Source organism: Mirounga angustirostris, unplaced genomic scaffold (genome assembly GCF_029215605.1).
Source record: "Mirounga angustirostris isolate CCGP_5_RB_7025 unplaced genomic scaffold, mMirAng1.0.hap1 SCAF_9, whole genome shotgun sequence".
NCBI classification, from domain to species: Eukaryota; Metazoa; Chordata; class Mammalia; order Carnivora; family Phocidae; genus Mirounga; species Mirounga angustirostris.
Genome location: NW_026991717.1, coordinates 140,865,265 through 140,888,968, shown reverse-complemented (window position 1 = coordinate 140,888,968; position 23,704 = coordinate 140,865,265). Strand labels below are relative to the sequence as shown.

The following is a 23,704-nucleotide window of genomic DNA, read 5'->3' as shown; positions in this document are numbered from 1 at the left end:
TTGCGGGTCACAGGCTTTCTCTTTCTTTCTCCCTAAATGGGTAACTAAGGTGCTTCAGAGCTCCCCACTGAGCCACTCTGCCATGAAATATCCTACTTCCTGGGGCTCTCCACGGATGCCGACATCCACCACCGAGAAAGCCACATGGGTGGTAAGTATGTTTTAAACACAAGCACAGATGCACACACATACTTCCCCTCCCCACACACCTCTACAGGGGTGAGCCCCGATCCTCTACACCAGGAGCAAGACGTATTTGGTTGCTAGGCATTTCTTTTTTTTAATTATTATTATTATTATTTTTAAGGAAGCTCTTGGCCCAGCATGGGGCATGAACTCACAACCCGGAGGTCAGGAGTCCCGTGCTCTACTGACTGAGCCAGGCAGGTGCCCCTGGGCACTTCTTTTTCAACTGGGTGGTGGAGAGGGGGCAGCGTGTCAGAGAAGGATGCCAGGGAGAACCTCCTACGTTACTGGGTGAGCAGCAAGGGCAGGCGGGAGGTTGTTGGATATTCCGAAAATAGAAAGAATCCCCCACCGCACCACCTGCAACTCGGAACGGACAGGAGTGTTGCTAGTACCACCCAGCTCAGCCCCACCGTCAGCTCAGTGGGATTTCTCGAGGGGAGACTGGACTACTGCTGATAACTTCTGTGGGAAAATGCTTTCCAGTGACAAATAAGTTTATAAAATAGGGTCAACAGTAGAAAACCGAAAAGCACCGTAACCACCCATCCCTCACCTCCATGTCAAGCTTGTTGACCCAGATGGGCAAGTTGGAGTAGGAGTGCAGATTCAAGTCGTCCACGGCCTTCTGGACTCTGTTCAAGATCTCGGAGAAGGTCTTGTGGTCATACATGCAAGTCTCCAGGGAACGGACCTCCAGGTCTATTTTTTCTTCAATGATTAGCAGGTCATCCACCTAAAGGAGAGCGTATTTAATATTTAAAACACCACTCATGGTATCCTTTATTTTTATGTATATTCTTCTCGATTAACATATGTTTAAGGGAAAGGAGTCCTTCCACGAGTAGCCAGTGAACACTTAGCCCCACTCCTGTGTTCTCACAGAGGGACGGGAAACCTCTGATTGAGAAGTCTGGGAGCAGGAAACGGATGTGCCCCGCTCAGTGCCTTCTCTGTCCCTGAGCGCCACACGCACACCCTCACTCGGACCTGCTCCCAGCAGCAGGCTCGGGGCCAGGAGGCTTACCACCGTCCAGCTGCGCTAGGGTCTGGGGGAGGGCCAACAGCAAGGGCCATGGCTGCAGATCTAGAGCCCTGTTGTCCGTGCAGCTCTATCAGTAATAAAGCTCTCATCTCACTCGGTCAGACTCCTGTGTCCTTCACCTCTCCATTAAACTCAGGCTGTTACTTAACGGTCTTCCCAGAGCCCCACCACCATCCAACAGCCCAGTAAGTAAAAGGGCTTCTCCCCTTCAGCTCACACGGCCCATGCTCTACCCGTCAGGAACTCCTATGGGAGAACTACTATGTTAACTGAGTGAGCTATTTTGCCGCGTTTAGTTCATTTTTCCCGCAACCCCAAGGGGATGGGAGTGGGGCTAGTAAATTACAACACACCTTTTCTTGGAAGTTGAAGACGGTCTCCGCCAAGCGCTGCACATATGGGTCGAGTTTGTAGGATTCCCATACCAGTGCAATGCCCTCTGCGATCAGAGCCTGCACTTCCTTTTTCAAGCCGGCCACCAAGAGGGAAATGGTGTTCCGCTCCTCCACCTTCTCACAGGTCCGTTCGTAGGTGCGCACGCTCTCGATCAGCGAGATGGCAAACGGGTACAGCTGGTTTGCTTGGTGAGCCTTGTTCACGATCGCCAGTGGGACTCGGAAACCAAGCCACTTGAGGTTTCGAACTTCTTTGGAAAGTGTGATGATCTCTGGAAGGAAGTTAACTTTCAGCTTCAGGACGTTTCCGGTTCGGCCCCGGACGCGAGTGCTCTCGATGGTGAAGATTCGCCCTGAGACGCCGAGGTTGCGCTGCTGCACCTTCCGGGCCCAGTCGTCGAAGATCTCCTGAGTGTTGAGCTTCATGCGAAAGCTGTCCCCGTCCTGCTTCAGCTTCTGGCCCTCTACGTGGTTCTCCCAGCCCTTGCCCAGCACGTCCTCCACACGTTTCATGTACGCGCTCAGCTGGCGATCGATCTGCTTCGCCCAGATGATGGAGCCTGACACTGGGGGCAGGTCACGCACGTGGCTCATCTTACACGCCTGGCTCTGTGGGTACTGGACCTTGAACTTGTCGTGCAGAGACTCGATGTCATCTTTCACGCGCTGGATTAGCTGGGTCTGGTACTCACGGATGGCCCCACGGATGTGAGGCCTGACGAACAGCGCGTTGAACCTGGAGAAGATCCTGAACATCTCGTTCGCGTTCTTGGCTGTGCCAAGCTGATCCCTAAGGCGAGCGGTGATCCGGGTCTCCACCCTGTCGATTCGCTCATCGTATCTTTTCATGGCGGCCTCCCAAGCTTCCGTGCCTTCCTTGGAGACATCCAGCCCATCCACTTCCTTGACGTTCTCGTACGCAAGGTTGACCTCCTCGATAGCGTTCGCATCCGCGGCATCAAAGAGAACCTCCGCTACTTTCATGTCCTGAGGCTCGGGGACCTCTCCTTGATTCTGCTGGGCGACTGCTGTGACCTGAAAGAGGAGGATTAGTGACCAAAACGTTGATTGCACGAAGACTGTTGTTCTGTCGGACACCAGGAGCACACACCGCACAACACAGCCAGTCTGAGCTGTAGGTTTTTAACTCTTAGCCAAACATTTTATAACCACAACGCAACAAAGCTGTGAGAAATACGACAGAGTATATTCTAACTCTGCATGTAAAGATCTTCTGACAATGTAGTTTTAGTTCTTAAGCTAAAATAACATGTTAAAACCTGGGTTTGGGGTACTTGCCTCTTCAAAGTTTTGTCTACAATTAAAACTGCATTGGAAAGCTCAGTAATTCATAGGAGCGCTACATATAAACTCAGCATCCAATGTAAATAGCCTTCCTTTTTGACTTATAAAACTTTAATTCTAATCCATGGGTAAATACCACAGCAGAGGGACAGAGAAAGGCTAGAAGAATTCCCCTGTTCAGTTCCCTGAAGCTCCCAGAAAGCAGAGCAGAGCATGAGCTTTACCTCAGGAACTGTCAGACTTCCACACACATCTCCTGCCCACACTCCCGCAGAATTATAAAGCTGGGGGCGGGGAGAGGGCTTCATCTGGGTCCACAGATGTTTTGGATGAAATTCAGATGGTCTGGGAACTTGTTTGGGGGAGATCATCATCATTATTTTCACTAACTCCTAACTAAAATTTAGCATTTCCTACAACTATAAATGCACACAACAGTCACCAATAGTTGTTTGAGGTTCCACAGCTTTGTCACCAAAAAAATACTTCCTCATCACATTACATTTGTACATACCTTTTTTTTAAAAAAAGATTTGAGAGAGAAAGCGAGCATAAGTTGGGGGAGGGAGAGAGAGAGAAATAAGCAGACTCCCACTGAGTGGGGAGCCCGAGGTAGGGCTCAATCCCAGGATCTTGAGATCATGACCTGAACCAGAATCAAGAGTCAGACGCTTAGGCAACCTAGCCACCCAGGTGCCCCACATTTGAACATATCTTAAGATCTTACTTATGCTCATTATTACTTCAAAATTATGGTATTAATACGGCCCATCACCAGATCTTGCTATTTTATGTGTTCATGGAGAAGCACATAGATTACTAGATCACAATTTAGATAAATGTTTCTTTGTAAAAATTGTTTCTTTTATGCACTTAAAAACATTGAGTACTCCTGATGCTGGTAGTATGAAGGCAAAAACTGAACAAAATTATTAAAAATAGCTTTTTCAGGACAATGGAAAACAACCAAAGGCAGCCAACAACCTCAGATGTGTTTTCTCATGACAAAGTGCTACCAAACCCTCTCTCTAAAAAAAAACAAAACAGGGTGCCCAAATGGCTCAGTTGGTTGAGTGGCTGCCTTCAGCTCAAGTCATGATCCCAGGGTCCTGGGATCTAGTCCCGTGTCAGGCTCCCTGCTCGGCGGGGAGCCTGCTTCTCCCTCTCCCTCCACCCCTCCCCCCTGCTCATTCTCTCTCCTCAAGTAAATAAAATAAAAATAAATAAAAAATTAAAAAAACAAAACAGGGACGCCTGGGTGGCTCAGTCAGTTAAGTGTTTTGATTTCAGCTCAGGTCATGATCTCAGGGTTGTGAGATCGAGCCGTGTTGGCCTCCATGCTGGCCATGGAGCCTGCTTAAGATCCTCTCTCTCAGGTGCCTGGGTGGCTCAGTTGGTTAAGTGACTGCCTTCGGCTCAGGTCATGATCCTGGAGTCCCAGGATCGAGTCCCACATTGGGCTCCCTGCTCGGTGGGGAGCCTGCTTCTCCCTCTGACCCTCCCCCATCTCATGCTCTCTCTCTCTGTCTCATTCTCTCTCTCAAATAAATGAATAAAATCTTTAAAAAAAAAAAAAGATCCTCGGGGCACCTGGGTGGCTCAGTCGGTTAAGCGTCTGCCTTCGGCTCAGGTCATGGTCCCAGGGTCCTGGGATCGAGCCCCGCATCGGGCTCCCTGCTCAGCGGGGAACCTGCTTCTCCCTCTCCCTCTGCCTGCCTCTCTGCGTACTTGCTCTCTCTCTCTATCTCTCTGTCAAATAAATAAATAAAATCTTTAAAAAAAAAAAATCCTCTCTCTCCCTCTTCCTCTGTCCCCCCACCTAGCCTCCTCTTCCTCTCTTAAAAAAAAAAAAAAAAAAAGGTGCTACCAAATCAGTTAAGTAAACAATCAGTTGTTGGCCTTCTTGCCTGGAGGTGCTCCCATCCCCTAGCTCAGGCAGTGAAAACCTGCGGCTTTGCTGGTGGGAACAGAACAGCAATAAGTTTAAAGGGGAGATTCTGAAAATGGGAGAGCCCGAGAAGGGCTGAGGTAATAAATTATACACACACACACACAGGAGACCCCGGGGAGCCCTACAGGAATGAAAAGTCTGTGCAGATTTATAACTTACTGTCAACTGAGAATTTTATATCCAGTGAAACGATCATTCCAACATTAATATACCCAGTGAAACGATCATTCCAATATGAAAGTGAAATATTTTTCCTGATAAACACAAAATGGGGGCATGTGTTGCTGGCAGGCCTATGGAACAAGAAATACTATAGAAATTCCTTTAAACTACAGGGAAGAGACACCAGACAGTAGGTCAGATCCACAGGAAGGGATGAAGAGAACTGGGCAATGTTAATATGTGGACAAACATAAAAGATTATATATACTATTTTCCTTTCTTCTCCTAATTTTTCTAAAATGAATGTGACTGTTTAAAACAAAACTCACAACACTATATTGTTGGGTTTGTAGCATGTAACGATGTAATACATGTGACAAAGAGGTAACAGAGCTACAGCGGCGGGAGGTCCCTACAGTTTACTGGATGTTAGTATCGAGTATACCATGATAAATTAAAGATGCCTATTGTAATCCCTAGAGTATCGCTAGGGAAGAAAATTCAGAGAAATACAGCTACAAGTCTACAGAGGAATTAAAGTGATACGACGAAGGTAAGACGAGAGGAGGCAGCAGAGAACTAGAGGAGCAACAAGTGAGACAAGCAGGAAACAAACTGTGAATGACAGTCTGAATCCAACCATCTCAATAGTTATATTCAATGGGAATAAACACTCCGGTAAAAACATTCTGAGAATGTTTGCATGCACATGTAAGTTTATCATAAAGTTTACTGATATAAAGGATATGTACTGCATGATTTACAAATAAACTATACAGTAATCTTTTAAAAATACGGTACAGGAGAAGAGGTACGTGGGAAAAAAGGGTTAAGAAACCCGAGGCCAGAAGGAATCAGCACTAGAACCAGATCTCCCACAGATAAAGGGCTAACATTTAAAGCCAGCACACACACACGCATGCCTGCACACATCGATCCGTGCGCACGGCACAAAAAGATGCTGAGAATTCATTATTATCAATTTACTACAAATAGTGGGCACTCCAATGCAGTGAATGAAGCTTCCTGCATGGCATGATTTCTAGACTGGACACCCCCCCAACATTTTACTACAAAAATCTTTAAACTGGGCGCCTGGGTGGCTCAGTCGGTTAAGCGACTGACTGCCTTCGGCTCAGGTCATGATCCTGGAGTCCCAGGATCGAGTCCCACATCGGGCTCCCTGCTTGGCAGGGAGTCTGCTTCTCCCTCTGACCCTCCTCCCTCTCATGCTCTCTGTCTCTCATTCTCTCTCTCTCAAATAAATAAATAAAATCTTAAAAAAAAAAAAAATCTTTAAACTATAGGAGTGTAGGAAGAATTACAGCCTGAACACCCGTATGTCCCCACCTAGAGTCTATATTTAACACTTGCTCTATATTGGCTTTGTCAGAGATCCATTCATTTATAGATCCCCCATTCATATACGGCTGACCCTTGAATAATACAGGTTTATTACGCATTCACTTATACACAGGTTTTTTTTGATCCCGTATAGTAAATGTATTTTCTTTTCATTATGACCTTGGCAACATTTTTTTCCTCTAGCTTACTTCACTGTAAGAATACAGTGTCTAACATATATAACATACAAAATATGTTATCAACTCTTTATGTTATCAGTAAGGCTTCTGCTGAATAGTAGGCTATTGTTTTGGGGTTTTTTTAAAGATTTTATTTATTTGAGAGAGAGAGAGAGAGAGAGCGAGCATGACAGCAGGGTGAGGGGCAGAGGGAGGTTTTTTTTTGTTTTTGTTTTTTTTTAAGATTTTATTTTTAAGTAATCTCTGTACCTAAGGTGGGGCTTGGACTCACAACCCCGAGATCAAGAGTCGCATGCTCCACTGACTGAGCCAGGTGCCCTAGTGGTTAAGTTTTTAGAGAGTCAAAAGTTACATATAGATTTCCGACTACACAGGGAGCCGGCACCCCTAACCCCCATGTTGTTCAAGGGTCAACTGTGTATCAGTCCAGCTATTATTTCTGGACTGGATTTTTTTTTTTTTTTTTAAGATTTTATTTATTTATTTGACAGAGAGAGACACAGCGAGAGAGGGAACACAGCAGGAAGCCCGATGCGGGGCTTGATCCCAGGACCCTGGGATCATGACCTGAGCCGAAGGCAGACGTTTAACCAACTGAGCAACCCAGGTGCCCCTGGACTGGATTTTTTTTTTTTTTTTTTAAGATTTTATTTATTTGACAGAGAGAGACAGAGAGTGAGAGAGAGAGAGAGAGCACAAGCAGGGGGAGCAGCAGAGGGAGAGGAAGAAGCAGGCTCTCCGCTGAGCAGGGAGCCCGATGTGGGACTCGATCCCAGGACCCTGGGATAACAACCTGTGCCGAAGGCAGACGCTTAACCTACTGAGCCACCCAGGTGCCCCTGGACTGGATTTTTTAAAGGAAGAAAATCACTGGTGAAGAAAAAAGGTAAATTAAGAAGAAAAAAAGCATGTACAAAGAAAAGGAGTCATTTAATTCTTTTAATAAATCTCAGACATATGCAATTATGAATGAGGAATTTGGGGAAAAGGTGAAAAACATGTCCAAGTCACACAGCTCGTTAAACAATGAAATTAGGATTTAAAACCCAGGTTGTCTGGGGGCGCCTGGGTGGCTCAGTTGGTTAAGCGGCTGCCTTCGGCTCAGGTCATGATCCCAGGGTCCTGGGATTGAGCCCCACATCAGACTCCCTGCTCGGTGGTAAGTCTGCTTCTCCCTCTCCCTCTGCTGCTCCCCCTGCTTGTACTCTCTCTCAAATAAATAAAATCTTAAAAAAAAAATTAAATAGATAAATAAATAAAACCCAGGAGGGGCACCTGGTGGCTCAGTCATTAAGTGTCTGCCTTCAGCACAGGTCATGATTCCAGGACCCTGGGATTGAGCCCCACATCCAGCTCCCTGCTCAGCGGGAAACCTGTTTCTCCCTCTCCTGCTCCCCCTGCTTGTGTTCCCTCTCTCACTGTTTCTCTCTCTGTCAAATAAATAAATAAAATATTTTAAAATCAATCAATCAATCAATCAATCAATTAATCAATCCCAGGAAGTCTGGTTTTAGGGTCCATGCATTTTTGGGGGAGGGATGAATGGATGGAGAAGATTTGGATTGAAAATACAGAATCATGGGGCACCTGGGTGGCTCAGTCATTAAGTGTCTGCCTTCGGCTCAGGTCATGATCCCAGAGTCCTGGGATCAAGCCCCGCATTGGGCTCCCTGCTCCAGAGTCCTGGGGGAAACCTGCTTCTCCCTCTCCTTCTCCCACTCCCCCTGCTTGTGTTTCCTCTCTCACTGTGTCTCTCTCTGTCAAATAAATAAATAAAATATTAAAAAAAAAAAGAGGAAAAGACAGAATCTATATCATAGAGAGGACAGTTAAAGGATACAAATGGAACTCAAGAGTCATTCAGTGCAGAACAGAAGTAAGTAGTTCATGTGCATTCTAAGAAAAAGAGAGCAGGGGCGCCTGGGTGGCTCAGTTGGTTGGGCGACTGCCTTCGGCTCAGGTCATGATCCCAGGGTCCTGGGATCGAGTCCCGCATCGGGCTCCCTGCTCTGCGGGGAGCCTGCTTCTCCCTCTCCCACTCCCCCTGCTTGTGTTCCCTCTCTCGCTGTGTCCCTCTCTGTCAAATAAATAAATAAAATCTTAAAAAAAAAAAGAAAAAAAGAAAAAAAAGAAAAAGAGAGCAGGGTATAAAAACAACCCATGTACGTTATTTTAAAAATGTAATGCATACCTGTGGCCTCAGGACCCTGACAATGACCGCTCTCAGCTGTTCGTGCTGGCGTCGAAATTTTCTCATTTGGTCAAGGCGGGCCTGGAGCTTCCTGTGAGCAGGATTGATTCGCCACACCATTTTCAGATTTTCTTCCCTTTTTCTTTTGACAATGTCTCTCAATAACACCTGAAGCTTCTCATATTCATCATCCCAAGTCTGAAAGACTTCAAAGCATGCGACCATAACCTAGGATATAATTTATGAAAGGAAGCTTATTATTACAGCATGTTTTCATCTCCGTGCCCTGAGGTTGGTTTTCTGATATATTAAAACTTACCTTTTCAAATTCTTCATAAGCAACATGCATCAATTTTCTGGTGCCCAATACTTTGAGTAACTGAGAACTCAAGTCTCTTGAAATTGCCTCCACCAAACGCAGTGCCCTCTGAATGGGATATTTTGTGTTTCGGATCTTTCTCAAATGGGTGAAAATTGCAACAAGTGCCTGCCTTATTTTGTCCAGCTCAGTGGCCGACAGCAAATCATTCAGAGGAAAATCTTTCATCAGAGGATTGTAGTCATTCACAGTTTCCAAAGCCTGTTTTAGACCTAGATTAACAGAGAAACGGTTAATGGTTTTCATATAAAGTAATACAGGTATAATATTATAAGTCAACCATACCTTCATTAGGAAAAAGTAATACAACTAAGAGGATACTGCTTACAGCCTAACACCGGGTAAGTAAACTGCAGGACAGCTTCACAACAGAACATTCTGTTGTTGCAGAAGAGTCAGGGACACAGAAACTCTTTATGATATTTGAAAAAAAGGAACATGTTATTAACAGGATGATCCTCTGTTAATTAACGGACGGTCTCATTGCTTTTTTAAGAATATCAGTCAACTCACGCATACTCTAAAGGCTGTGGGTGACGGACCCATGAATTTCATTGCTTTCTATACCATCTAAATGTTCTATGAATAACATTAAGTTTAGAAAAACTACAATGTTATCATCTTTAGGAACACTAAAATATAAATGGTACACCTGTGGCTCATATGAGCTGAATGTGTTATGGACACAGAATCCCAGAAGCACCTGGGTCTAGTCTACTTTCTGACTCCTCTAGCAGAAGATTAAAAGAAAAAAAGAAGAAGAAAGAAAAAAGAAAAAGTATTAGGAAAGAAATAAGTCTCAGAGGTATTTAAAAAGAAAATTTCAAGGCATGCCTTTCAGCATTAGTGAATGCCCAGGTAACACGTGCAATGTGATCCACGTAACTAGAAGATTTCTACCTGGAACTTCCGTTAACATTTAAGATGTGGGTAGCATGCCTTTTTTGGAGGGGTAGGAAAAGAGCATGACCAGTACTGCAGCCCTGATTCCTTGCTCTAATATTCTCTGGGGGGCAGAGCTGTAGAGAAGTGCCTAACCATGCCTGGTCATCCAAACCCTGGAGTGCCCAGCGTGTGCTAATATAACATCACTCACTGCTGTGCATACAGAAAACTAAATTTATCTTGACCACTTTCAGAACAGGGAGAAAGGCAGAGAATGGGGAAAGGGGGACAGGTAAAAGAGGAAGAGAAAGTACTGTCCAGCTCTCCTTCCACAGTCCTGTGGGCAAATAACTTCTGCTTAATGTCAACTGTCTTCCTGCTTGGATTGTCAGAAGCACACTTGACTTTATACTAGGAAAGTACTGTCTACTCGAGGAACCAAATAACTGAGAAACAGGAGGGAAACTCCCAGGACTCTCTACTCAGACCTGGAAACTGGCTTATGTTCTCAAAACTCCAGAAGGAGAAGCAATGTGTGTGGGAAAATCATGTGATGGTCCATCTACTGACTTTCACTGAAATCACCCATAAGATCTCACAAAAGTCAGACCCATAACTCACTGATCGCATTATCAGCTCCAGGGTTTACCTGTGTCGGTGTCAAAACTGACAGTGGCATGGAAACGCTTGCCGTGTTTCAAGATATCCAGAGTGAGGAGAACTTCCGGGCTCTCTCGCTTCTCCTGTATACGGTATAGTGCACGTTCCAAGTTTAACCAAAAACTAATTTCCTGCAAGGCTGTTCCTGAGGCAGGGTCTCGATCAAGTTTGGTCACCTTTAAGGACAGATAATATTCAAGAGTATTCACTATTTAGATAAAGGTAGAAAAGTATCATTAACTAAACACATGCATTACAACGTAATTTTTATATTTCAAGTAGATTTCCTTCCCTGTCAACTATAATTGGTTTAATAAATGAAAGCAAAGGTATAAGACAGCTGGGATCAACACTCTCTCAGGGCTAATATTTAAACAACCGCACGCTGTCCCAGGACCCACAGAGAGCACTGCTAACATCATCGGACACATCACCTCATTGACAAAAACTCAGACCAGTTTCTCAGAGACACTGAAGAGCAAAGTACTTTATACAACATATTCAATACCATGCTCTTACTTTTTGAATTTCTCGGATCCAGCGGTTAACTCCTGATTGTAACTGATTGAGAAAAGTTGGGTCTTCAACCTTATCTCCAAAGTCTGTAACTTTTGGCTTTTCTCCACGTTCATAACACTGTTTCGCAACATTTGTAATAATGGGATGAATTGGCAGGCTGATCTCTGGAATTTCAATATTCTGCTGCAAGTGAAGGAGCCCCATTTCAAGTTCTGCAATCTTTTTTTCAACTGAAGGAGCCATTTTATCACCATCCCTAAAAAGGTTAACAAACACGTCAAACTTTAGTGTGCCGTTGGTCTCCAAAAGATCCTATTATTTTACATCTGTCAAACAATAATAACATACATCTTATTGATGCAACAGATTTATATGGTTTACCAGCTTTGCCCTCCCAATTCCCAAATTTCACATTATCTTTCATGGTGTCTTGTGAACACTAAGTGAAATAGGACATTCAAACCAACAAAGGAAAAATGGTTTTTACCTGTCTGCCTTGCCAGACTCTCTGATATAGGACTTAAAAAAAGGAGCCACCGCATTGCTAATGAAAGAATGCAAGGTTTCATATGGTGAGTCTTCACTGAGCGTGAGGACTCGGAGCTGAGAAGACACCGGTTTGTCTGCATCAATTACTGGAGCGCGTTTAATGAATGCCAAGCTAAAAGAAAGCAAAAGAACAAATTAGAACGAAGAGCCTCATTCCTAATCAGTTTTAGTAACTGTTGCCCTCTGTGTGTTGCACACAAATTAAAAATTAATTTGAATGAATTAATTTAAAAGTCATATTAAGAACACGTTAAAGAATTGCTTTTCTAATAGGGAAACACACTGCTTACCTTTCTTTACTCAGGTGAGAACAACTGAATCAAGGTTAAGGTTTGGCATGTGACCACGAAACCAGGCAAAGTTAATTTGTCTAATATATGGGTTGAGTTCATAATCTTGGCCTCACTCAAACAAACCTCCCTAGTAACTGCAAGTTACAAGCCATGATGTACTTAAATGTGATCTTATGCTAGTTTGTACCATTCCTTAATGGCACTAAGTCACATACTGACTTTAATAAACAAGAGTCACCCCCAGGTTAAAGTGGCAAGAGGATATTCCAGGCCCCCCCCTCCCCAGCCTGGCCCAAATCAACTCTTCCAGTTTTATCTCCTGCTATGTACCCTCTTCCCCACCCAAGACACAACTTAAAATGATGTCCCATTCTCTAAACATGATGTGCCATTGTGTCTTTGTTTAAGAAATCTACATCTGCTGAAATTCCAAGCAACCTTCAAAACCCAACTCTGGCATAATCTCTTCCATGGGGCCTTCCCTAACCAGAATCACTCTCTCCAATCTCCATGCTTCATGATGTTCTGCGCCTCTAAGATTTTGCCAAGTAGTAAGTTAGTTGTGTATCTGCAGAGCTTTCTCCCCAAAGACCACAAGCTTCTTGGGAACCAGGTTTTATTTCTCTGCATACCTACTGCCAAATCTTACACATACCAGGTGCTCAAAGATGGTTGAATTAATAGTTCAAAAAAATTAGTATTTTAATTTTCCATTCCCAGGCCAGTACTTCACACATAATACTTTGTTATTCTAAAAAGTCACTGAAGCCTCCTGATGTGACACACTGAGAAGGAGAAGTCGTAATAGCATCCCTGCCAAAAATGCACAATCTAATCACCACTGGTGTGTACTTCTCAAACATGTCAATGTCATGAAAGACATAGAATTAGATTCTGGATCAAGGGAGAATTGCTGTAAGGGACATTATTGAGACAACGTGAGTGTGCACACGGTACATAAATAGTAGAGTTGTACCAGCACTTCCTGGATTTAAAAACTGTATCAAGGCTATGAATAGAAGTGTCCTTGTTCTTAGGAAATACACTGAAGTATTTAGGGGTAAAGGGGCAGGTGTTGCCTATAACTAACTGCAAATGGTTCAAGAAAAAAAGCGATAATGCAAATGTGGCTATGTTAACAACAGCTATCTGATATCAACTGTACAGAATTCATGCAACTCTTTTGTAGGCTTGAAATTATTTAAAATAAAAAGTTTTAAAAAGCCAATGCAGTATAAATTAAACATTTACATATTTAAATTTGGATATGTCTACTGGAGTGTAAATTAACACTACTTTTCTAGAAGGTGGGAAAAATCTGGTAACATGCATTAAAGACTTTAATGACACATTGCATCTGAACCAGTAATACTTTCTTTAGGGATTTATACTAAAAAGAATGAGATCTCTACCTAAGAATCCTTACTAGGTTTATACTAGTTATTTATAATAAAGAAAATTGAGATATAATCTGAGAATGATTATTATACATGTAAAGTACATTTTGGCTCAAACCTAAAATGGATGCCATGACATAGCAATTAAAATAAATAATATTTTAGAATTTATATTGACTTGGAAGTCCTCTGAATTTCAATACATGAAATCAAAGGTGATTCAATACACGAATTTAATACATGAATTAATTTAATTTAAATTCAATACATGAATTTAAACAGCAGAAATCTTGAGTTTTCTTAATGTCTGTCTGAGTCAATTAAGATCTACATTCAATTCTCACAAGCTTATAATCTGAGGTAACATTATATTCACACTACTCACCTATTGGACTTAACTCCGTAATGAATGTCTATGTTGATATTATAGGAAATGAATTCTTTTTCCTCTTCTCCTTCATCACCAACATCCTCTACAAATTGTAATAAATATGATATCAAATTCATGTCAATATCAGCTGCTCACCCTACCCCCAACCTGACATTTAAACCCACACATGACTTGGCTCTGCCTATTTTTCCCTTCCTACCCATTTTTTTTTCTGACTCCTGGCCCAGGCACTTTGCTGTGTGGTCCTGGGCAAGGTAGTTAACATCTCTGCACCACTATTTCTTCTTCTGTAAGTCGGGAGGCACTGGCCTGCCGGGGGTGCTGGAAGCACTAGAGCAGGGTCTGGCCCTGCGAGGAGGGGTTCCCTACACCAGTGCTCACCACCCCCTCTGGGCAGGCTCATCCCTCGTACTCCCAACACAGAAGGCACTTGCCACTTCCCACTCCGGGTATTCTGCTCAGGTGTTTACTCAACGCTCACTATGGACAGGCATTTTACTAAGTACTTTAGATCTATCACACACCTAACACTCACAACAACACTGTGGGGGTTGGCATGACTATTTTTACCCATGTTTCCCAAGTAAGAAATCTAAGTAAATTGCCCCCAAACACGTGTCTGGGAAGAGACAAAGTGAGACTTCAGAAGTCTGTGATTTCAAACCCAGGGTCCTCCCCAGCACATGGCCCACCCCAGCCCTCATCAAGCGCCCCTGCCAAGTGCAAACAACCATCAAGAAAATCATTATCAACAAACACACACAGGGTCACCGAGAGGCATTCCCCTAGCCTTCCCCTCTGCTCTCATACCACTTTTCAGGGCCTGCTCTGGGGTCGATTTATGAATGCATCTTCCTCCCCAAAGGTGAGCTCCTGCAAGGCAGGGACCATGCTGGATTCCACACAGCAAACACCATGCACAGTAGTCATTTAAAAAAGCTGACTGGAATTCAGTAAGATAGCTCAAGATGCATGTGAACAAAATTTCTTCTTCTTTTTTTTAAAGTAGGCTCCAGGCTAAGCATGGAACCCAATGCAGGGCTTGAATTCATGACCCTGAGATCAAGACCAGAGCTGAGATCAAGAGTCAGATGCTTAACTGACTGAGCCACCCAGAGGCCCCTGAACAAAATTTCTAAATCATTAAAAAACCACAATTGAAACATTTAAAATTTGTAAGAATGGGAAATAATCCAAACCTCTAGATCCAGTACTGATCCACTAGATGCATAAATAAATGCTCCAGCTGAATTATCTTTGCAATGATATATTCTATCATTTGGATAGAATATATTCTATCATTTGGATAGAATGATATCATTCTGTCACCTTGGGCAAAAATTTCTACCCAAGGATTAACATGGTATGTGTGGTTCGCCTTCACTTTTAAATCATGATGTAGGAGTGACGGCAGCAGATCTGGTGAAGTAATCTTGGGAAAGTCATTTTTCTTCCTCTGGATTTCAAATCCATGAATGGAAAATGGGCAGCAGGGTGGGGGGATTGGTGGAAGAGGTGAAAGAGATTAAGAGTACATTCGTGATAAACAGAGTAATGTACAGAAGTGCTGACTCACTCAATTGTACACCTGAAACTAGTGTAACACTGTATGGTAACTATACTAGCATTAAAATTAAAAAAAATAATAAGTAAATACAAGGGGCAGCAGAGGAAGGGGTAGGATATTAAATCAGGTGGTCTATAAATAGTTTCTTTAAGCACCAACAACTATGAAGATCTGGGTATACAGAGTCTGAGCAAAAGCTATTTAAGATGAGACAAATACAAAGTTTACACTAAAAGATGAAAAATATTAGTATATCTGTCAAGACAATAACTCTTCCAAAATAGTGTTTTTAGTTAATTTTAGGAAGTGAGAGGAGGTGGCCAAGTATTCTACTATGCCAGGTACTTCCTAGATGTTTATTTATTTATTTAATTTATTTATTTTTAAGATTTTATTTATTCATTTGACAGAGACAGAGGCAGCGAGAGCAGGAACACAAGCAGGGGGAGTGGGAGAGGGAGAAGCCGGCTTCCCGTGGAGCAGGGAGCCCGATGCGGGGCTCGATCCCAGGACCCTGGGATCATGACCTGAGCCGAAGGCAGACGCCTAACGACTGAGCCTCCCAGGCGCCCCCCGGATGTTTTTTTAAAATGATTAACTTAAAACAAACAAACAAACAAAAAACAACTAAACAAATCAACTGGGTTTTCTAACTACCAAAATGTGGATAAACCACAAGACAGATCACAATGCCTGAAACCAACCACACATATGACTGCAATCTCTAAAATGCATGCATATGAGCAGAACATAAAGAAATACTCCCAAACTAAAACAGTTGTCAGGTTGGTAGGATTATGAAATATTTTCTCCCTCAACTTTCCAAACTCTGTTCTATGAATTATATAAAATATACATCATCAAGATAGCATCCAAACAGTACTTGGAAAAGTAACATTTTATAATCATTAAAGGAAATTACTGACGAAACTAAAAGCATGGTATGTTAACTTTGAATCATTTCTTCCTCCGAGAAAAAATTCACCATTTATATAAATAAAATCACACAGAAAACATGCCCACTGGATGCAGCATCCAGCCATGCTGCCTGCACTTCTTAATGCAAACAGGGTTAAAGGAACCGGGCGCCCGGCCATGAGATGAGTCACGGCTCTGCTCGGTCTCAGCCCTGCTGGGAACGCCCAGCTCCCAGCTCCGCACCGGGAATACCGCAATGCAGCAGAACGCGGCCTGAACTCGGAAAGGCACGCCCAGACACAATCCGCAGACAAGGGTATCCAGTAGGTATCCTCTACCGCTTCGTTAAAACCCTAATTGATCTTTTGATGATAGTATTTATGGAAGTCACAGAATACATTTCCCATTAGTTTTTTAATGCTTATTTCCCATAAAAAGAGATCAAATGAAGTCTGAGTATGTCTGATTCCTAGTAGAAAGAACCTGTCATTGTTTTATAAACTGCCATCAAATAATTTAACCTTTTTGCCTCCCTATAAATTATTACATCTTCCAAATAATAATAGTGTAACATTTTACTTCTGCAGAAACGTTTTTTTTAACTGTTCAGAGGAGGCAAGACACTTGATAGTTAATTCTTAATAACAAAGAAGCTATTAATCCTGCTATATTTAGAAGCTTATAGCTAACACAATCTGCATATTTTATCAGGCAATAGGGCTTTCAGTCAAGTTTGAGTCCCTTTCCTACTGCTGCTGTTACTGGGTTACTGGTTAATACATAACGGCCCACCAATGTACTGCCTGTTAATACATTCCGGGAATCAAAGTGCCGGTACAGAAAGTGGGGAGCCACCTCGCCAGGTCCTCTGCTGCGAGCCACACTGATACACATTTAGTGACCTGGGGACATTTCTTTGGTTAACTTCTGAGAGTTGACTGAATTTCTAGAGATGTTTAAAATGTCACTTAGCATGAATCTGTGTAAATTTCTTTCTTTTTTTTTTTTTTTTAAAGATTTTATTTATTTATTTGACAGAGAGAGACACAGCGAGAGAGGGAACGCAAGCAGGGGGAGTGGGAGAGGGAGGAGCTGGCTTCCCGCAGAGCAGGGAGTCCGATGCGGGGCTCGATCCCAGGACCCTGGGATCATGACCTGAGCCGAAGGCAGACGCTTAACGACTGAGCCACCCAGGCGCCCCTAAATTTCTATTTAAAGACCAGCTGAACGTATTTCAAACTAAGAGTGATTTGCATCATTATACTGTGAACTAGGTGAGCACTACATCTCACTTAGTGAAACAAAAAAGATGTGCATTCAATTACCTTAAGACTCGGACTTCCTCCCCCAGGGAGACCAGGCGGGCTTTCACAAAGTGTGGTGAACATGAAAGGTAAGAGGAGGCTGCCCAGCTCCCCGCGTCCTTAATCTTTCCCTCATTCCCCACCCCCCACTCTCTCCCAGCCTCCGGGCAAGTGTCTTCTCCATCCAGCCTTTAAAGGCAGCCAGCTGCTCTCTTTGGTCCACACAAACTACCAAATTCCTTGTTACACGTTCCTGGTTCTCCTTATCTTTGATCTTCTTTTCCTCTTAAAATCCAAAGCATACGAACACCACATTATTTTGGCTGATCACTATCATAGATGTTCTCCCCCTTTTCTCTCACATGTTTGCATCTGGTGCTTTTTCCCGTCACCTCGACGCCCATCACCCCTTTGTCCTCCCTCTGAGGGGCTGTGACTTCTTTGCCACAACCGTTCCCTGCTCTGGCACGAGGCTCAGGGCATGGTGAGAAAGCCTGAGTTTTCTCTTCAACCTGAAGACTTCCATTCATAATACCGTTAGCAACGGGAAGGAGGGTTAAAGCCCACATAATACGCTACAACGCTGGCAAACAATTTCCCTCCATCTTTACTTTTTAAAAACAGCGATGACGGTTTTCCCTTTGTTGCCCATAAATGTCATTTGTTATGCTACACTGCATAGTCAAACCTAGAAAGCTGCAGACCGGTGTGTCCTACGAAGGGTGCAGAGCCCCGCCTACGGTGTGACAGCATAGGACAGTAGGAACCCAGGCTGATGGACTCCTGGCCTAGGGCTTCCAGGCAGTGTGGTGTCACAGAAAAGTCTTCCTGTGAATTTATTAACCATTTTACTAACCATTTTGGGGAAAAAGCAAAGGCCAGAAATGCGTACTTTTTAGTCATCATTTCTTCATCCTTTAGGGAGATTAAGTCCTCAGAAAAATAATTTTTAAAATCCACAAAAAACATTCCCCATTAAACCTTCCACACTGATGGGGCGCCTGGGTGGCTCAGTTGGTTAAGCGACTGCCTTCGGCTCAGGTCATGATCCTGGAGTCCTGGGATCGAGTCCCGCATCGGGCTCCCTGCTCGGCAGGGAGTCTGCTTCTCCCTCCAACCCTCCTCCCTCTCATGCTCTCTGTCTCTCATTCTCTCTCTCTCAAATAAATAAAATCTTAAAACAACAACAACAACAAAATCCTTCCACACTGCTGTATCTCTAAGAAGTTGAGGACTGTAAAAAGTTCTAGCTTTCTTTCACATTCTAGTCCCTAGCCATCTCTGCACTAATGAAGGGGAGGTAAAACCCCCTAAATTTTATATTTTAGAAAAAACTAGAATCCCAAGCTTAGAATAAGTACTGACTAAAGGCAGCCATTATTTTCAGTCTTAAAGACAAAGTACTAAGGCTAAGACACCCAAATGTAAACAAAAACAAAAACCCACAGCACCTGATCCCAGCCTGGTCACTAACAAGCTAGAGCCCTCCTGGATCCTCCAGTTTCACCAGCTGCAAGCTGGAGCATCTCTTACCTGCTCCTACCTTTTTTTTTTTTTAAGATTTTATTTATTTATTCATGAGAGACAGAGAGAGAGGGGCAGAGGGAGAAGCAGAGAGCCCGATGCGGGACTCGATCCCAGGACCCTGGGATCATGACCTGAGCCGAAGGCAGACGCTTAACCATCTGAGCCACCCAGGCGCCCCCTGCTCCTACCTTTACCACCCAACCAAAAATGCACCTCAGGTAAAAACTGCTACAGAACGTCATTAAAATTGTAAAATGCCTATTAAGCAATGAGCACCTATCTGGCTATAATTTTATTTTATTTTTTAAAGAGTTTATTTATTTATTTGACAGAGACACAGAGAGAGAAGGAACACAAGCAGTGGGAGTGGGAAAGAGAGAAGCAGCCTTCCCGCGGAGCAGGGAGCCCGACGCGGGGCTTGATCCCAGGACCCTGGGATCATGACCTGAGCCGAAGGCAATTAACGACTGAGCCACCCAGGCGCCCCTGGTTGTAATTTTAGAAGTACACTATGAAGAAAACAATTTTCTACAGGCCAGGAATTACAGGAAAGAGATTTCTCTTTTTCAATTCAGAGGAGCTAACAGCCCCCTGCCCACCAACTCTCCAATCCTTTAGTATCAAAATAAACCACTAAATTCGCAATCTTTATTCTACACTTTAAGGAATACTGTACTTAAACAGAAAGTTTACAGTTAGCTGGGGTGGTTAAAAATATATATATCTTCAGGGGTGCCTGGGTGGCTCAGTCGTTATGTGTTTGTCTTCGGCTCAGGTCATGATCCCAGGGTCTTCGGGTCAAGCCCCACACTGGGCTCCCTGCTCGGCGGGAAGCCTGCTTCTCCCTCTCCCACTCCCCCTGCTTGTGTTCCTGCTTTCAATCTCGCTCTCTCTGTCAAATAAATAAATTCTTTGTGTGTATATATATATATATACACATGTGACACACACACATACATATCTTCATGTAAAAATGCTTCTATATTCAATTACAAGTGTTTGGAAAATTCTTTCCATAGAAAGTGGGGGAGGATAAAATAAAAGCAATTTCCTTTGTTCACTAAATTATGACTTCTTTCTTGTTGACAGTCTTTACTCAGTTTAAACAATTTAGATTTGTTTTCCACATTATAGAGCAAGCCTACCTTCTTACTGTAACTAGCTATTGGATGCTCACATTTGATTAAATGTGCAAAAGCCAATGTTAACTCAAAAATTACCGGGAAGAAAGCCCTCCTATCAACTAACCTGGGTCTGGACTTAGGTCTGAATTATCCAAGTTTAGTCAGGATGCTAATAAGACTGATGGAACCATACAGTCTTTCTTTAAATTTTTTAAGTGAAAAATAAATTACAGACAGGCTGAATTGCTAGAAATACTTATTTTTATAAATACAGAATGAGGTAGGATTTCAATGTTAGACACTCTCATTCCTTAGTCAACGTTCAAAAGTGCAAGTCATTATGGAGTCAAGACCTGGATGCTTGGACATTTGCTTTGCGGAAATAAAAAAATGTACCATCAAGAAAACAGATGATTTGCACTAAAAAGCATACTACAGAAATAGGGCTTCCCCCTAGTAATTTTAGCAAAGTTCAGTTCTAATGTTTGAGAAAAGTCAATTACTGATGAGCAGTCTAGAAGCAAAAACAAAACTTACAATTTTTTTCCATAAAAAGAAACTGAGATTCAAGGTAGAAATCACCGATTTTAATACATAAACTGTGAAATGAAAATATGATCAAGAATTAGCCAAGTTCAAACTACTCAAAATACAGTAACTTAACACAAATTAAGATACATTTTAATAAAATAATGCATACTCATTGAAAAATAACCAGACAGACAGATTCCAAAATGCTGACACTGGCTATACCTAGGTCAAAGGATTCCAGGTGATTTTTCCTTTACCTGTATACTTTAAATTTTCTATCATGACTAAACACATACTCTTTCTGAAAGAGTAGGTGGGTTAAAAAATTTTTTTTAAACATTCGTGGTTTCCATGCTGGAAAAACATAACCCCAAACATAACAGAAAACCCTAAGCAACATTAATAGCCTAAATATGTCTGAATGGCTCATTTGCTTTGAACATTCCACGTGAGTCTAAGAAAAATATTCTTTCACACACTCTGACCTTCTCACCCTCTCACAGAAAGAGGCTACAATGAAGCATCTCCTGAAATGGCCTTTGAAAGAAACAAACTATCAGAAAGAAAGTGGTGTGTGTGTGTGTGTGTGTGTGTGTGAGAGACAGACAGTATAAATCCCGTTATTGACAGAACCGTACAGCTTTTTTGTGATTATAAGAAGCTCGATGGCAAACATTTTCAGACAATGGCCAATCCCTTAGTTCTAAGGTTAAAATGTACGTGGACATCACCCCTGGGTTCCCAGATGGACGGTGCCACACCCGTTCTGTGCCGTCAGATATGCTCACCATCAACTACCAAGTGGTCCTACAGAGTCTGGAAACTCCCTGAAGACAAGCTCAATTCTCAAGATGAGTCTAGCTTTGCTCTGGGAAGGTCACTATTTGAGGAGACTGCTGGAATATGCAAGCCTTTTGCTCCCTCTCCCCAAGCAGGTGCCTAACCCAAGTCTCTCTCTCTTTTTAAAAAAATTCTGTCAACTAGGGAGGTCTGGGTGGCTCAGTCCGGTAAGCGTCCTGCCTTCGGCTCAGGTCACGATCCCGACATCCTGGGATCGAGTCCCGCATCAGGCTCCCTGCTCAGCGGGGAGCCTGCTCTCCCTCTGCCTGCGGCTCCCCCTCCTTGTGCGCTCGCTCTCTCTCCCTGACAAATGAATAAAATCTTAAGAAAAAGAATCTGTAAACTAGACTGAAATGTCACAGGGTCACCATTAGGATTATCTAAGTATTACACAAATGTAAGGGTATGATTAGTGAAACCGGACACTGAGATGCTGAGTCTAGTCCAGGCAGCAGGATTAGCTGGTGACTTTGGGCGAGTCATTTCACCGTGTGAAACAGGGCGATACAGCTGGACCGCAAAGACGCTGCGGGACCAAGAGGCAGACGTGGGAGCGCACATCCACCTAGCCCAGGGACGCTCTGCTCGCGGCCCGGGCCGGCCCTCGTCATTCTCTGGGCCTCAGCATCTGGGTCTGCACCGGGCAGGGCCCCCCCCGGCCCTGAGCCCTACACGCAGGCTGCGCACGGCTGCGCGGGTCTGCCCCTGACACATCCCTCCCGAGGACCGCCTGGCCTGGCCACAAACCGAAACCGAAAAGCTCATGTGACACTGGAGGCCGGGAGGCGGCCCCCGCCCGCGCTCAGCCCGGGAGACGCTGTCTCCACCCAACTCGGCCATCTTGAGGCCCGAGCAGACAAAGCGATGCCATTGTTTTGGGTGACGGCAAGACAGGGACACCCGCTCTTGGTTCCCCGCGACCCGGAAGGGGGCACCCCCGGGGCTCCGGCCTGGCAGGGGGTGTGGCGCCGGCCCCGCCGGGCGGCCGCGGGGACCCACGCCGCAGGGCATCTGCAGCCCGGAGGCCGCTTCGGTCCCAGCGCCCCGGCCGCCCGGCCCCCGGCCCCGCACCTTTGAGCGTGGAGCGCTCCACCAGGACCGTGTGGACCTGGGGGTCCGACAGGAACTTGCGCATCTGCTCCAGGGCGCTCTTCTCCTCCAGCGCCGCCTCCAGCGCAGCCGGGGCCTCGCCGCCGTCCTCCAGCAGCAGCGGCACCAGCTTGCGCAGGTGCTTCTGCAGCACCGACACGTCGGCCACGTTCTGCACCGCCGACACCTCCAGGCCGGCCGAGCCGTCCTCGCCGCCGCCGCCGCCGCCCGGCTCCGACATGGCGCTGCGCCGCGGACCCGCAGGGAGCGCTGGGCAGGCGGCCGCGGCTCCGCACGAGAGCGAGCGCCGAGCGGAAGAACGAAAGAAACGGGCGCCCGAAGCCGACCGTCCGCTAACCGCGGCCGACTGAAGGGAGCGGGCGCCGGCTCCGCCCTAAAGGCCGCCGCCCGCCAGCCCGCCCCGCCCCGCCCGCGGCCCACCGCCTCAGCCACTAGCGCCCGCTCGCCGCCGCGGCGTCACGACGCTGCGCACGCGCGCATGCGCGCCCCGGGGACGCCGCCGCGCTGCCTTCTGGGGTCTGTAGTCCCAGCTCTGGGCGGGCCCCCGCGTTTCCCCGCGGCACAAACCCTAAAGGTGGGAACTTGACTTGGCGCGTGGGCGGTGTAGGGTGGTTGGGGACTACAGCTGTCTTGTTCGCTGCCGTGGCCGAACAGCACAGAGCCTGAGACACTCCATGAATATTGAATGAATGAATGGTGTTAGTGATGAGAGCTAACTTTTTTTTTTTTTTTGGGAGCAGTTAGCGTGTGACCGACATTGCTCTAAGCATTTAACCTGTATTATTGCGTTGAACGAATGAATGACTACAATGTGTTGAGTGCTAAAATATAGTCGTGGGGCGCCTGGGTGGCTCAGTCGGTTAAGCGACTGCCTTCAGCTCAGGTCATGATCCCGGGGTCCTGGGATCGAGCCCCGCATCGGGCTCCCTGC

General features: G+C 44.8%; 1 protein-coding gene across 1 annotated transcript in view; it reads right to left on the bottom strand.

Moving 5' to 3' along the window:
• Positions 1-23,139, bottom strand: part of DYNC1H1 (dynein cytoplasmic 1 heavy chain 1) — a 69,152-nt gene extending 46,013 nt beyond the window's left edge. Inside the window, exons 1-9 of the mRNA XM_045901542.2 lie at positions 22,735-23,139; positions 13,847-13,934; positions 11,710-11,883; positions 11,223-11,478; positions 10,693-10,879; positions 9,099-9,370; positions 8,780-9,007; positions 1,585-2,661; positions 743-922 (exon numbers count right to left, since the gene is read on the bottom strand). Of these exons, the coding sequence (XP_045757498.1) occupies positions 743-922; positions 1,585-2,661; positions 8,780-9,007; positions 9,099-9,370; positions 10,693-10,879; positions 11,223-11,478; positions 11,710-11,883; positions 13,847-13,934; positions 22,735-22,993 (2,721 nt within the window). The 5' untranslated portion in view covers positions 22,994-23,139. The remainder of the gene's footprint in view (positions 1-742; positions 923-1,584; positions 2,662-8,779; positions 9,008-9,098; positions 9,371-10,692; positions 10,880-11,222; positions 11,479-11,709; positions 11,884-13,846; positions 13,935-22,734) is intronic.
• Positions 23,140-23,704: the final 565 nt, after the last annotated feature.